This window comes from Xenopus laevis, chromosome 3L (assembly GCF_017654675.1).
Source record: "Xenopus laevis strain J_2021 chromosome 3L, Xenopus_laevis_v10.1, whole genome shotgun sequence".
NCBI classification, from domain to species: domain Eukaryota; kingdom Metazoa; phylum Chordata; class Amphibia; order Anura; family Pipidae; genus Xenopus; species Xenopus laevis.
This window is the reverse complement of record NC_054375.1, coordinates 146010996-146027578: the sequence shown is the minus strand read 5'-3', so window position 1 is coordinate 146027578 and position 16583 is coordinate 146010996. Positions and strand designations below refer to the sequence as shown.

Below are 16583 nucleotides of genomic sequence, written 5' to 3'. Positions count from 1 at the left end.
CTTCATAGACATAGTGTGAAGTTTTTCAAGATGACCCCCACCTAAGTGTTGGGACCACAGACTAAAAAGGAACTGAGACTAGTTTTATCTCTGAGAGGCTTTCACTGAAGTGGATTCATTTGATTTGATTTTATTATTAGCTTTTCCAGACATGAACTGTGTTGCAAAACTGTTGTTTTAATTGAGGTCTCCAAAATAAATCTCAGGTCATTTTGCCTGGTCATGTGCTTTGAGAAAGAGCCAGTGCTGCACTATGGAACTGCTTTCTGGCAGGCTGTTGTTTCTCCTACTCAATGTAACTGAATTTGTCACAGAGGGACATGGATTTTTACTATTGAGTGTTGTTCTTATATCTACCGAAGAGCTGTTATCTGGTTACCTTCCCATTGTTCGGTTGATGGGCTGCTGGGGGAGAAGGGAGGGGGTGATATCACCATAACTTGCAGTACAGCAGTAAAGAGTGACTGAAGTTTATCAGAGCACAAGTCACCTGACTGGGGGCACCTGAGAAACGGACAATAATGTCTAGACTCATTTCAGATCTCAAAATTAAATATAAAAAAAAATCTGTTTGCTCTTTTGAAAAAAAAATGGATTTCAGTGCATTAAGCAGACTATTACATCCCAATGCTAGTTGGTTCCGAGACCTGCTATAAACTTTGTACCTTCTATTACAACCCCCTATGAATATATTTTTGTTTTAATTTGGTCTCTTTTTTTTTGGACCATTCACAAAACATATTTTATTGATCTATGTTTTTTTTCCCATAATTTTGATTAGTTCTGTCTTGTTCCTTTATTTAAAGGGATTCTGTCATTGGGAAACATGTTTTTTTCAAAACGCATCAGTTAATAGTGATACTCAATCAGAATTCTGCACTGAAATCCATTTCTGAAAAGAGCAAACAGATTTTTTTATATTCAATTTTGAAATCTGACATGGGGCTAGACATTTTGTCAATTTCCCAGCTGCCCCTGGTCATGTGACTTGTGCCTGCACTTTAGGAGAGAAATGCTTTCTGGCAGGCTGCTGTTTTTCCTTCTCAGTGTAACTGAATGTGTTACATTGGATTGGACATGGGATTTTACTATTGAGTGCTGTTCTTAGATCTACCAGGCAGCTGTTATCTTGTGTTAGGGAGCTGCTATCTGGTTACCTTCCCATTGTTCTTTTGTTTGGCTGCTGGGGGGGGGGAAATGGGAGCGGGGTGATATCACTCCAGCTTGCAGTACAGCAGTAAAGAGTGATTGAAGTTTATCAGAGCACAAGTCACATGACCAGGGGCAGCTGGGAAATTGACAATATGTCTAGCCCCATGTCAGATTTCAAAATTGAATATAAAAAAATCTGTTTGCTCTTTTGAGAAATGGATTCAGTGCAGAATTCTGCTGGAGCAGCACTATTAACTGATTCATTAACTGAAATTTTTTTTTTCCCATGACAGTATCCCTTTAATTTTTCATTTCACATTTTGTAATTTTCCTCCTCACCACCAGAGGTCTCTCAGCCTTGCGTATGTTGGACTGCACCCAAATCATTTTATATTTTGTTTTCTTTCCCAACAGGTAACACATCGAGGCCTGGCTCACCGTGAGTACTTTATATATCGATTACAATGTTTTATTAAGACTTTGTCAAAGTTCCAGGCTCTGTATTGAATTACCAAATCCTGTACTAGCAAGTCTGCTGGGAGTGCAGTCATCTTACTTGCAACCAGTAGTATCGAGAGTTTGTTATACTCAAGTATTGCCTTCCTCTTCTCACTAAGATTTCAGGGATACGCAAAGGCTGGGTAACTACCTGCAATATTTTGGGATATCCTTCTTCAGAAACACAGGACAGACAATGGTTATACCAAATGATTTCTTAGGTAATGATGATCACAAGAAATATTTTCTAAACTGTATTCAAACTATTCATTGGATTAGACTGGCTCAAGATAGGATGAATTATTTTGGAATAATGGCACATGTATCATATTAAAACATCAGCGGAGACGCAAACTCGATAGAGAAGCAATAGATAGAGACAATAGATAGAGACATTCATGCAGCCTTATTTATTTAAATTCTAGGGGTGGGGAGGAAAATCATGTGACTTTTTGTCACAAAAAAGGGAATTAAAAAATGTTTTCCCCTTCCCAACCCCTGATTTGTATATGCAAATTAGGATTCCATTCTGTGTTCGCCCGAAACTTTCTTGAAGGAGTCGTGGGTTTGGCCGAATCCAAAATAGTGGATTTGATGCATCCCTACTAAATACAGCCCTGTCTTTGAGTCTTAGTTCTTAACCGGTAAAGTTCAAAAATGGATTGATGACCATATTGATTCAAGGAATGACCAGTGCAACATTAAGGCCAGGCAGGGATTTTGTTCTTGTGAGGCTGAATTTAAAACTGCCCTAGTAGGTGTTTGCTTTCTTTTAGTTTAATAGGTAGGGATTTTTTGGAACAGTTGATATTTTTTTGTCCCTTAAAGGCGAATAAACCCTAAAAATGAATGTGGCTAAAAATGCCATATTTTATATACTGAACTTATTGCACGAGGCTAAAGTTTCAGCTTGTCAATAGCAGCAATGATCCAGGACTTCAAACTTGTCACAGGGGGTCACCATCTTGGAAAGTGTCTGTGACACTCAAATGCTCAGTGGGCTCTGATTGGCTGTTGAGAAGCTAAGCTTAGGGCTCGTCACTAATTATCCAGCAGAAAATGAGGTTTGTCTGGTATATAAGCTGATGCTACAGGGCTGATTATTTAATTCTGATGCTAATTGCACTGGTTTCTGTGCTGCCATGTAGTAATTATCTGTATTAATTACTAATCAGCCTTATATTGTGACATTTCTATTCTATGTGTACTGTATATTGTGAGTGGGTCCCTAAGCTCAGTAAGTGACAGCAGCACAGAGCATGTGCAGTGAATCAATAGAAAAGCAGATGGGGAGCTACTGGGGCATCTTTGGAGACACAGATCTTTACTGCTAAAGGGCTGTGGTTGCCTTTGGGCTGGTACAGAAGCACAAAATATAAGGTACAGCATTTCTAGCTACTTCTTTAGTTAAGCTTTAGTTCTCCTTTAAATTACAGCCTAACTATGTAATCAAAATAACCTTTGCAATGTTAAGTAAATGATGAATGATGTTTGTGATATCCTGAGAAACTCTTTGGAATACATACACGACTAAGTAAGTGACCCTTTGGACTACCATTTTTGTGCTCTAGTCTAAAGCTACATATTTACTGACCTCTCTCGTCTCAGGATAATGGACCCACATTGTTGTAACATTGCCTTTAAATAGCTTGCCTGGATAATCCTAGCGAGTTAGCAGTGGTCTTCTGATTCACTGCCCATGCTCTGTGCTGCTGTCAGATATTGCACTTAGAGACTGACACCCGAGATATTTAATATTTATATAATAAATGTTGCAATATAAGTTTGAGGCTGAATAGTAAATAATTCAGATTATTGTTACATGTCTGCTCAGAAACCAGCACAATTAGCATCAGAATTTAATAATCAGCCCTGTACCATCAGCTTATATTACAGACCAACCTCATTTTCTGCTTGATGATTTGCTATGACACACCCACATTGGTTTAGAAACACTGGGGATGAGCATGAGATACTATAGGTTTTTAAATTTCCTGTGAGCCAATCTCCATTGCTCCCGTCCCGAAGATGAAAATGTAGGCAAATAAATGGGAGGGAACTGGGGCGATGAACGACAGCTGCCCTAGAGGTGCCCTCTATGATTATCAGGGGCGTAACTATAGAGGAAGCAGACCCTGCGGCTGCAGGGGGCCCCAGGAGGTATAGGGGCCCCACGAGGCCCTAATTCATATACAATTTCAATAAATATTGGAGAAACAAGTCAACCTCTAAACATTTTGGGGGCCTGAAAAATAATTTGCTGTGGGGCCCAGTAATATCTAGTTACGCCACTGATGATTATATTCCGGTCTCTTATTCAAAATCAAGGCATGGTTGCTAAGGTCATTTGCAAACTGGAGAGCTGCTGAATAAAAAAATTAAATAACTCAAAAAACACAAATAATAAAAAATGAAAACCAATTGCAAATTGACTCAGAATATCCCTCTCTACTTCATACTTAACATTAACTCAAAGGTGAACAACCCCTTTAAGTAAGAAACAAGGCAGTTCCACGTTCTGTAGGTACAGTCTTTGTACAGTTTGCAGCCTTCACTAAAGCTGCCCAAGATCTACTTGTTCAATTTGATTGACAGAACGGCCAGACTGGCCAACCTACAAACATTCTCCGATGTTTCTTCTCTTCTATGTGTGTTCCAGCTTCGACTATGGCGGGGCTGTAATTTACATGCTGCTGTGCTACAGCGATGGACACGATGCAACGTAGCTTTGGTGTGATGTTCTGTTATTCCGCTGTGTGTCTCCTCTGTGCAGTTATACAAGTGCAAGGTGAGGCCAATCTCTTACTAACTCTGCTTCTAGTTTCGCCGATGACGGGGCTCGTCTGCAAACACGCGCACACACATGTAGGCTAAATTGCACACGCTCAAATATTATGTAGATTTGATTTGGCTAGTATGCTTAGGGAAGACTGGGAAGCTATCCTTACAGGACAATAACTGTATTTTATTATTGCTCCATGATTGGTCCTTGAGAGCCAAGGACCTTGCAAGGACCAAACATGGAGCAGATTCAATTTCCCTATTTGCCCTGTTTAGTTCAAGAAATAACAACAAAAAAAGAGAGTTTTTGTGGTATAAACATTAGGCAAAATTATCTTCAGCGCAAGCCCTATTCATTGCATTCATGTGGAACAAGGGTGTATAGTGCCCCTTTCATTTTCCCTTTATGGTATCAGGTAAGTCGATGGATACATATTAGAACCCATTAATAAATGCAACTGTGCAATTTAATTTCCACAGGGTCCAAACTGCTGAACAGCTTAGAGTGTTACAATAATGATGCCTCATGCATCACCTGCACCTGGACTGCCACACGACCTTATGCGCATCTTGTCAATATGACTTTAAATGAATGGTAAGTCAAATACATTAGGTCTCCTGTTTATACCAGTCCCTGTCTGAGTTTAGCGTTGCCACATGTCTAGTTTTGAGCCAGACAGTCCGGATTTCAGAAGGGCTGTCTGGGTCAAAACTTATTTTCCTAGATAGATGTGGCAGCCAATCACTAATCACCACATCATAGCCCCGCCCTTGTGATGACAGCAGTCCACTCCGTGATGTCATCCCCATCGCCCCATGAAGTCAATGTCCTCCCTCCAGTCCAGAGATGAAGTGGAAAGGTGGCAAGGTGAATGTGACCTACAGCTGGCCATACATATGGAGATCTGCTCATTCGGCAATGTTGCCAAATGAGAAGATCTCTCCCCAATATGCCCACCTTGAGCAGAATATGACAGGTCGGATTGAGTTCCGCATGGATGAACCAATGCGGTCCTGAATCTGACGGGATTTTTAACATCTGCTTGACTTTCAGCCACATATCGATTGAGAAAGCCTGTTGGAGGCCCCATACACTGCCCAATCAACAGTAGCCTTAATCTGTCAGCAGCTTATATCAGTCCATGTATGGGGCCTAAGGCTACAGACAGACATGCAGATGTAGAGGGCAGTTTTGGTGTGGTCAGCGCCACCCTGCCGACCGCCACGTATACGCTAGTGATATTGTGCCATTGCATTAACCGTTAGCATAGAAACATGATGGTCGGCTTTTTTTAAAAAAGCACAGCGAACATGAAATGGCATGTTCTTGTTTTTCACGCAATATGTCTCCTTTAACAGCGGGAACATTATCTGTCCGAACCGCACACAGAGCAACCTCACGTGGACATGTGTCAGAGAAAAAAACATTCATGCTACTTTGACAGAGAAGTATCAGTTTTTACCTGACCGCAGTCTGGAAACGCAACTTAATTTGACAGACAACGGTAAGATTATCCAGTCTTAAAGTAAAGATAATTAAGATGAGTTGTTTTACGCCACAATAAACAGGTGCTGTGCAACATTTGTACTCTGAAATATCCCAGCAAGTTGTCCATAAGACGAAGATATCTGAGGGAAATGCCTTGTCAAATGTAAATCTTGAGTGTACATGTATAGGTCAAGTAACCTATGATCTGTGGGAGGGAGGCAGAGCCGGACCTTGCTCACCTAAACCCACCACACACGTGAACGAGCTTGCATGTGCGGTAATGAAGAGGTGGTGAAGTGCGCATTTGGGTGGCCAGAAGATCAGCTGGTGAAGAGAAGAAGTACGTGCCGCTCCCACCATTGCGTCTTAAGCACATGCCTCTTCTGTCTACCCCTAGCTCTGGCCCTGGAGGGAGGTAGTCCCCAGTGGCCTAGTGGCAGTCACAAAGTCCCAATTCCCTAGTCCATAAACTGGGAGGGAACATGAGCTACGTTTTTCTTATGAATTTTGCAGAATGTCAAGCACTAAGGTCATTTTAGAGTAGTTGGGGTTACCAGGACCCCCTGAAGCAAGTGAAAGAAAAAGTCAAAGTATTGTGACTAGATTTTTCAAATACACCCTCAGTGAACATTTAGATCACTATGCACCTATTTAAACTTTTGCTTAGTAGGTGTTTGTCAACCAAAACAAGTAGTACATGTTAGTTGGGGGCAATGCATTAAACAGTGCTGAGATCTTTTGTGTTCAAACTCTGCCCTCCTGGTGTGCTAGATATATGGCTATGACCAGGGCCGCCATTAGAAATCACAGAGCCCCGTACAACCAAATTTTCAGGGGCCCCCTGTGCCCCGGCCCCAAAGAATATTTTTTAAAAAAACATTGTTGGCAGGGGCCTATAGAGTATTAAAATAATACATTGTGATTAAAAAATAAATATAAAAACACACATTGGTGTTCGTGGAATTGAACTCGTGGCTTCAGGACTTCACCTCCTTTTGTGACTTTGGGTCTTTTTGCCGCTTCAGGACCTCAATTTCGTCTGTTTTGGTGACTTCGGGTCTTTTCCCCGCTGCGGGACTTCGGCTATTTTCCTGGCTTCGGGTCTTTTTGCCGCTTCGGGACTTCAGCTGTTTGGATATTTTGGCACTTCCGCATTTTGGCTGTTTGGGACTTTGGAAGGAGGCACCAAGGCTTTGGCGCTGTCAAAGGGGGTCCGCCTCTTTTTGAAAGTTAGGCACTGCCTGGCCCCCCTTCAGGTCCGGACCCGGTACACTTGTACCCCCTGTGCCCCCCTGATGGCGGCCCTGGCTATGACACCAGATCACAATGATGAGTGCACATCAATTAAACATGCTACAGATGCCCCTCACTGACCTACACTATGTAACAATAGTAGGTTTTTACAGGCCTATTCAATTAAAATACACAAAATAGAATATCACCTGTAGATGACACATGTACATATTTCTGTTCACAGACACTGGTCTCACAGAGCATCCCAAACCCATTAAGTACTACAATGAAAATGGGTATTTCCTCCTTTGGTCAGAAGCAAATTATGCTCTAGAAAATCAAATGCAGGAAATTTCACAGTGTGAAAGCCGACACAAGAAGATGTCAGAAACATGGGAGGTAAGATCTGCACAAAATACTAAATGTAATGAGATGGAACATAGGCCTGTAATTTGACCACCTTCCTAATGGGCAAGGCCCAGAACTTGCTAGCTGGTGAACCATAGTGAAACAAAAGAACGTTGATAAGAAGCAAATTACCAAAGAGAGGTCTTCGATTCTCACCACCCTGCAGTCTATAATGCATACAATTAATAGAACCAAATGCTCCTATCATTTTAACATTTGTTTTCCTTTACATTCCCACCTGAACCCTCTGAGCAACACCAAAATGACTCCTAGATAGCCTTGCTTCCCTCTACCAGATCACAAAAAGCACAGCTGCAGAGCATTGTTGGTAGCCACCATGTTTAGCCACATCATTTGCTGTTACTGATTCCCTGGCTTAGATCACCAACTGGGATAATGAGTAGAGCAAGCTGATCTCATCCTGGTTTCCATTTCTTATTGTTCTGGTCACAGTGGAAGCCATAAGCGCGTGCAAGGCATTATGACAATTGGAGTCATGGCTGAAGGAAAGGTGGTTTCCACTGTTGTTTTAAGAGTTAGAAGGTGCTGTGAGAGTATAAAGAATGGTTCTTCGCCTTTCCTTGGTACACTGAAATGGTTGAAGCAGCAGGTTGGAAGTGTAGGGCAGTGATCCCCAACCAGTGACCCATAAAGCAACATGTTGCTCACCAACCCCATGGATGTTGTTTCAAGTGGCCTTAAAGCAGGTGCTTGTTTTTGAATTCCAGGCTTGGAGGCAAGTATTAGTTGTCTGAAAACTATGTGTAGTGCCTAACAGAGCCTCCTGTAGGCTGGCAGACCACATAGGGAGCACCAAATCACAGCTCATTTTTTGCACCTGGGGAACTTTTTGCATGCTTATGTTGCTCTCCAGCTGATGGGTAAAAAAAGGTTGAGGACCCCTGGTGTAGAGACAGACAGGTGTCTCACCAACAACATATGAAAATTAGGATAAGCAAGGGTGAAAATATAATCACAGTTTTCTTGTTCGTGTGAAAAAAAGTTACATTATTTTGAGGATTCGTATTCAGTATAAACAGGCACTTGGATCTGGTGTAATACGAATTCTAGGGATGCATGAAGGCCTGCCGAATCCCCAAATCTAGGGTTACAGATTTGACTGAATCCAAAACCTTCATCTATAAGCTAGCGAAGCTCACACCAATATACACTATATATATCTATTTATATATATATATATATATCACACCATATATATATATAGGGTTCAGATCCGGTTCTGCCAGGCTCTTGTATTTAGCCAAATCTGAATCCTGCTAAAAATAGCTCGGATTCAGCCAAGTCCTGAACTGAATCTGGGATTCAGTGCATCCCCAACTAATTTGGCTAAAATAGGCAGAATCCCAGCCAAATCGCAGACCAGATCCTGGATTCAGTGAAACCCTATTGGATATGGGGCATAAACAGGTGGTCTAAAGTTGAAAAGTGGGTGGATCTGGATTGGGACTCTAAATCGAACAGCAATTACTTTATACCTTAAGGCAGCCCTAGTTTTGCCTTATTCCTCATATCTGGTTCATGCCCATTTGCATTCCTTGTTCCGGTGTAATGATATTGAAATAAACAAATCGATGTTTGCATACACGTGTAATTATGCGATTGTGCACATACAATGTTCTTGTACTAAAAGGAAATAAAAATGAATGATGAAAGGGATTGCATACATCTCAGCTTAAAAAAAAAAAAAACCTTCATAACTTGGCAAAGATGTAATTGTTGAATATTTTAATTACCCAGGCATAATTTGGACTTTGGTCTCCAACATTAGAGAATGTTGGTACAAGGTCTTGGTGGATCTAATTATAGTGAAGGCAGACATTTAAATAGGCAGGAATTGAGATAGAAATATAATTTGCGCTTTTATTGTGCGACACTGAATTATAGATAAAACCTTGGAAATGTCGGGTTCTGTATCCAGCACATAAGTTTAAATAGAGCATTCCAGGTGCAGGTTGGAGTCAACACTTTCCTTGTGCAGGTTATTGGCATTTTTGATATATATATATATATATACTAACACCAACACCCCCTCCAAGATGAAATCCAGCCATGGATTTGGAAGTCACTGTGGCTGGAAAATTCACAAAAACAATTATTGCTGTCAATCTCCAGGGAAATGTTTTGACCCCATGCAATGAAATATATTTTCTTTACAGTTGCTAAATGTACAATCATTGAGGTCATCAAGCTTGATAAAGGGCAGAGTACTGGCCTGAAACGTGGCTTCTTTTCAGATCAAATCCATGAGAATCATAAAAAGGCTTTGAAATATATTTCTTTATGGTGCTGTCTTCTACATTTGTGACATCCTTACATTGTGGTTGACTGGGCAAATTTACCATGTAATTTTGAAGATGGGGGGCTTCTTTGGTAAACCACAAAGGATACAGAAGTCATGGTGTCAAGTACAAAAAAAAAGACTCAAACCCGGCGTTGCTAAATAACTAGATCCAGAGAAGCTACAAGGAAGAGGAACAGGTTAGATTACTTACATTAGAAGCAGAGAGAGAAGCTTTTAGCATTTCTCTGAGCGTATGTTGAGAAATCTAAAAAGTAGTTGCTACATTAAATAAACCACCCTCCCAAAATATATTATGTAAACTTGTGTTGTAATGTCCTTACATCAAGAATAATAAAAGGTACATTATCCAGACTACACGTAGTTATGGGATGTCAGAACAATATACTTCTATATGACTTGCAGAATACAAAAACAAAAGCAATCAATGCTTGACTGATTTTCCATTCAAAGGTTATTGCTTGGTAAACATTATTATTATTATTATTATTAACGTATTTTTAGAGCACCAACATATTTTGCAGTACTGTAAAATAAATGTTCTGTGAACTGTTTTGTGAACTGTTCTGTGAACAGACAGAATTACATACGGTACCTAGAACAAAGGACAGAATTACATACAAAGTGGCCAGTACCGATACAAAAGGAAAAGAAGGCCCTGTGCAAAAGAGCTTACGATCTAAAAGAAGGGATAGAGACACAAGGTACGCTTTGATTTAAGCATTTGGCCACCATTTTATTTCAGCATAGAAATACATTTATTTCAATTTCTACCTTCCAATATTTAAAATGATTTTAGAATAAGTATCAAATAAATATAACTATACATAAAAAATATATTAAAAATGTATAAAAGTAAATATATTTTAAAAAGTAAGGGAATTAAAATAAATATATATATATAAAAAATACACACACACACACAATATTTATATTGTATTCCTATTGTAAAAGGAAGAAGCAGCACTCGTATATTGCAAAAAGATATATTAAAAAATCAGTGCATCACTTAGAAGCAACGTTTTGGGCAACCTGTGTGTGCTTTGTCAAGAAAAAATATCTATCTATCTATCTATCTATCTATCTATCTATCTATCTATCTATCTATCTATCTATATGTAAAGAAAACAATGGGACAATTTAGCCAAGGGCTCCAGTCCACTCAACCATGCCAAGAGCTGCCCCATTCCATGCATAATCCCACCCCCCCTGTTAGCCACACCCCTTTTGGGTTCTATAATTGTGGACAGTCCCAGATAAATATTCAATTCAATATTCAATATTATTATAGGAGAAGGAAAGTTTCTGCTATGGGTGCCAAATAGTTAGGTGCCCCCTAGTGATTCTAATGACTTTGAACCAGTGTTCTTCTTCTAAAAAAAGAGCTCAGTGCCAGTAAGCAGCTGTAAAATCTCAAATTATGTACTGTATAAAAATAATACCTTCCTTATTAATTTCTTTTGTGGTTATAGAAATCATCAATGGGGGAGTGCATCAATGCATGGGCTGTATATAAACCAGAGCCAGGAAGATTTCATGTTGCACAAATGAGAGTAAAGTATAATAGTGGCCACTGGAGCAACTGGAGCTCGGAAGTTGCACTTGAACCTAAAAAGGCGGGTAAGTAACTATGCTAAGGTGATGGCAGAAATTTCAGCGATGCAGTTAAAAGGGAAGGATATGGTTTTGTAGATAAGGTAAAAGTTACTCTTATAAAAATGCAATTGGCTGTTAATTATTTTGAGAAAAAGAACATATATATATATATATATATTTGAAGAGAAACACTTGCAGTGCTAACTAAGGGGGTTATATATTAAAGGCTGAGTTGTGTTTACTCTGAAAATCTGTGTTTTCCGAGGTTACTTTCAATAAAAACAAAAATTCTAAAATATATTTCCAGTCAATACTTAAAGTTAAAAAATTACTCTTTATTTGTCATAAATATTAAAAGGTAGGCATACAGACCAATTGATGCTCCGCCTTACGCGTTTCGCACCCACAGGCACTTATTCATAGGCATTACTGTTGTTACATTTGGTCACAAAATTTATACCCCAGGAAATCCCTCCCCAAACGTTAAAACCAATCACGTGTTGCCACCTCACGTTTCTTTTCTTAAAGCAACATACATATCAAATTGGTCCTATTAACATTGTTTTTCTGCCTATACTCTATTTTTTCTCACAACCATTTTATTAGGATGTCCATATTTAAGCAAATATTTAGATGGCAATTACTGCCCCATTAGCATTATATTTTCACTCCTAATGTTATTACCAGTATATATCACATTTTCTTGTCTGCCCCATACACTTCTATATGTCCACCTCGTTATAGGCATAAGCAGTTACATTATAATTTACGTAAAGCATGTTACATCAAACTCGTAGTTCAAGCCAAGTGGTAACCGAGTATGCAAGTAAAGAATCCAAAAAAGTTCTCTTTTTGCTAGCAGCCCTGCCAAATTACCCCCTCTACTACCCAATCTAACTTTTTCTATTCCCTGTACAGAAAAATACGCTACTTCACTTCCATTACATCTAGAAAAATGTCTCGTTATATTACTCTTTTCAACTGTTTTTGGATTTTTTATTTGACTCAGGTGTTCTCGTATTCGCTCCTTTAGCGTTCTACTTGTGCAGCCCACATATTGCTTCTGACATTTCAGACATGTTATCAAGTAAACCACTGTGGATGTATTGCAATTGATATAATCTCTTATTTTAAAGCTAGTATTTGTCACCGTAGACTTGAATTCTTTAGAAATTTTCATATGTTGACAAGTTATACATCTACGACTACCACACTTATGGCTCCCTTCTATCTTCAGAAAGCTCCTATTCCTTTGGTCTCCCTTATTCGTTTCCCTGTACATACTTGGTGATAAGTGGTCCCTCAAAGTATGAGACCGCCTTGGTATACTGTTAACTCCTCCTTTCAGTATTTTATGAAAATCATCATCTGCATATAGGATCGGGATGTATTTCTTAACTATATCTAGTACCATATAGAACTGTTTACTATACCTAGTTACAAATGGGACCTTTTCTGATAGCCCCTGTTTTGCTTTTTGCTTTTTTCCCCCTATTGTATTCACACTTAATAGACTCATCCTTTCTGTTTGTCTCGCTCTCTGATAGGCCCTGTCCACAATTTTTCGTCCATACCCTCGATCTAGAAATCTCTCCTTCATCTCTTCTACTTGTTCCTGGAATGTCATATCTGTGGAGCAGTTTCTCCTGAGCCTGAGGAACTGGCCCACAGGTATCCCACCCACCAAATTTTTCGGGTGGCAGAAGGTGGCATGTAGAAGCGTGTTCCCACTACATGGCTTCCTAAAGATAGTAGTTTGTATTTCTTTATCCACCACCATTAGTTTCACATCCAGAAATTCAATTGTTTTTGGCCTATATTCACTTGTAAACTTTAGATTTAATTCGTTCTGGTTTAACTTCTGCACAAAGGTTGTGAAACTCAATTCATCCCCTTTCCAAACACATAATAAATCGTCTATATAGCGCGTATATAATCTCAAAGATTTCCTCATATCTGCAGAGATGTGGGTCTCCTCCCACCATCCCATGTATAGGTTGGCGTAGGAGGGAGCAAATTTCGCCCCCATTGCTGTCCCACAGTAATATGTGGGCTGCACAAGTAGAACGTTAAAGGAGCGAATACGAGAACACCTGAGTCAAATAAAAAATCCAAAAACAGTTGAAAAGAGTAATATAACGAGACATTTTTCTAGATGTAATGGAAGTGATGTAGCGTATTTTTCTGTACAGGGAATAGAAAAAGTTAGATTGGGTAGTAGAGGGGGTAATTTGGCAGGGCTGCTAGCAAAAAGAGAACTTTTTTGGATTTTTTACTTGCATACTTGGTTACCACTTGGTTTGAACTACGAGTTTGATGTAACATGCTTTACGTAAATTATAATGTAACTGCTTATGCCTATAACGAGGTGGACATATAGAAGTGTATGGGGCAGACAAGAAAATGTGATATATACTGGTAATAACATTAGGAGTGAAAATATAATGCTAATGGGGCAGTAATTGCCATCTAAATATTTGCTTAAATATGGACATCCTAATAAAATGGTTGTGAGAAAAAATAGAGTATAGGCAGAAAAACAATGTTAATAGGACCAATTTGATATGTATGTTGCTTTAAGAAAAGAAACGTGAGGTGGCAACACGTGATTGGTTTTAACGTTTGGGGAGGGATTTCCTGGGGTATAAATTTTGTGACCAAATGTAACAACAGTAATGCCTATGAATAAGTGCCTGTGGGTGCGAAACGCGTAAGGCGGAGCATCAATTGGTCTGTATGCCTACTTTTTAATATTTATGACAAATAAAGAGTAATTTTTTAACTTTAAGTATAGACTGGAAATATATTTAAATATAATTTTTGATTTGAGTGCCCTTTGGAGTTGGGGGCTATATTCCAGCACCTTGGCCTGTATAGACTGCAGCAGTTGAGTAGTACATTTTTGTACTTTCAATAAAAAACCTTGAATTGTTTGGAAAAAAAACCTAAAATTTTTCGAGATTTTGTGATGCCACGTAGCTGCTAAAAGTCCAAATCCAAAAATACTCCAGCTAAAACCTGTTGAGGTCATGTAGACGTCAATGGAAAGAGGTCCCTTTAACCATTTGAAGATGCTTTGTGGCTTTATGAGTTTTGGATGTTTTACGCTAGTTTGCACTCGAAAACCTGATAAATTCGAGGTATTCAAGTTTTTCCCCCGATGGCATTCAATTGAGTTTTTTAGATTTGGATTTTTAATAAATAAACAAAAATTCGAATTGTGAGTTTATTCGAGGTAGAAAAAAACCTCACAAATCTCACAAACTCAACCTATAATAAATAACTCTCTTAATACCCTCCAAAATATCCTCCTCCTCCTAAATTAAAAAATAGAACCATTTTCCGGCACCCCTTTATCCAGAAAGCTCCAAATTCCAGAAACGGTGTTTCCCACAGACTCCATTTTATCCGAATAATCCAAATTTGTAATAATAAAACAGTTGCTTGTACTTGATCCCAACTAAGATATAATTATTCCTTATTGGAAGCAAAACTAGCCCAATGGGTTTATTAAGGGGCAAATGTATCAAGGGTCGAATATCGAGGGTTAATTAACCCTCGATATTCGACTGGGGAATGAAAATCCTTTGGAGGATTTTGCGCAAATAGTTTGATCGAACGATCGAAGGAAAAATTGTTCGATCGAACGATTAAATCCTTCGAATCGAACGATTCGAAGGATTTTAATCCAACGATCGAAGGATTATCCTTCGAACAAAAAAAGATAGCTTTTAGGTGGCGAACTAGGGGGTCGAAGTTTTTTCTTAAAGAGACAGTACTTCGACTATCGAATGGTCGAATAGTCAAAAGATTTTTAGTTCGAATCATTCGTTTCGAAGTCGTAGTCGATGGTCAAAGTAGCCAAAAAAACACTTCGAAATTCGAAGTATTTTTTCTTCTATTCCTTTACTCGAACTTAATGAATGGGCCCCTTAATGTTTACAAGATTTTCTAGTAGACTTAAGGTATGAAGATCTGAGCAGAACAGGGGGGCCCGGACCACTGGGTCAGTTTCCTCTATAGTAGTAGAAATGCCCCCCTCCCCGCCAGTCTCCTGAAAGTGATCTCCTGAAAGCGTGAATAAGGAGTAGTTCCATAGTGTCAGGGAGCCGGGAGCTCCCTCCAGGGAGGTTGTCAGGATCAAGGAGGAAGCCCTCTTGAGGGAACAAGGTCGCGGTGTCCAAAGGGTTAATCGAAGAATAATCTGAATCCAGGCAAGAGTTCAGGGGCAGGCAGATAAAGGCAAAAGTCCAAAGTCCAGGCAAGGGTCAAAGATAATAATCAGGAACAGGATAGCAAAAATAGCACACAGGGAACCCAGGAAATACTTTGGGGAAGATTTCCTATACTTGGGCGCCATCCTGGCGTCTAAACAGGCTTTTTATTTGAATTTGGCGCCTTAGTGACGTCATTGACGTCCTTGCGCCGACGTCGGCGCACTGACGTCATCGCGCCGGCGCCGCTTACCCACGTGGCGGCCATGGGCGCCGCCATCTTGGGAGCGACGCCGGCAGGAGAGGACGCGCCGCCCGGAGCTCCTGGGCCTGCTCCGGGCGGCGATCGTTACAGTACCCCCCCCTTCACGGGGGGCCTCCGGACCACCAGGACTTGGCTTCTGGGGAAACTTGGAATGGAACTCCCTCACCAGACGAGGAGCATGGACATCAGAGTATCCTTCCCAGGAGCATTCTTCAGGGCCAAAGCCCTTCCACTTGATGAGGTACTGAAGAGACCCCCTGGAGATTCTGGAGTCAAGGATCTTCTCCACTTCATATTCTTGTTGACCATCCACAGAGATAGTAGGAGGAGGAGGCTGGACAACAGAAAAGCGGTTGGAGGTAGCGGGTTTCACCAAGGAGACATGAAACACGTTGGGAATTCGCATCTCAGGAGGAAGCTGAAGTCTGACAGCCACAGGATTGATCACCTCCAGGATGGAAAAAGGACCTACGAACCTCGGACCCAACTTAGGAGATGGTACCTTCAACCGAATGTTCCTGGAAGACAACCAGACTTTATCACCGACCTTGTAGGGAGGAGAGGGTCTACGTCTACGATCTGCAAACGTCTTAAGAACCAGAGCACTCTTCTCCAGATTGGACTTGG

General features: G+C 40.1%; 1 protein-coding gene across 1 annotated transcript in view; it reads left to right on the top strand.

The window, feature by feature from the left end:
- The window catches only part of LOC108711692 (cytokine receptor common subunit beta), a 72214-nt gene that overhangs the window by 32039 nt on the left and 23592 nt on the right, over positions 1-16583 (top strand). The window contains exons 2-7 of the mRNA XM_041587219.1: positions 1567-1591; positions 4310-4438; positions 4912-5026; positions 5791-5936; positions 7398-7552; positions 11354-11501. Of these exons, the coding sequence (XP_041443153.1) occupies positions 4357-4438; positions 4912-5026; positions 5791-5936; positions 7398-7552; positions 11354-11501 (646 nt within the window). The 5' untranslated portion in view covers positions 1567-1591; positions 4310-4356. The remainder of the gene's footprint in view (positions 1-1566; positions 1592-4309; positions 4439-4911; positions 5027-5790; positions 5937-7397; positions 7553-11353; positions 11502-16583) is intronic.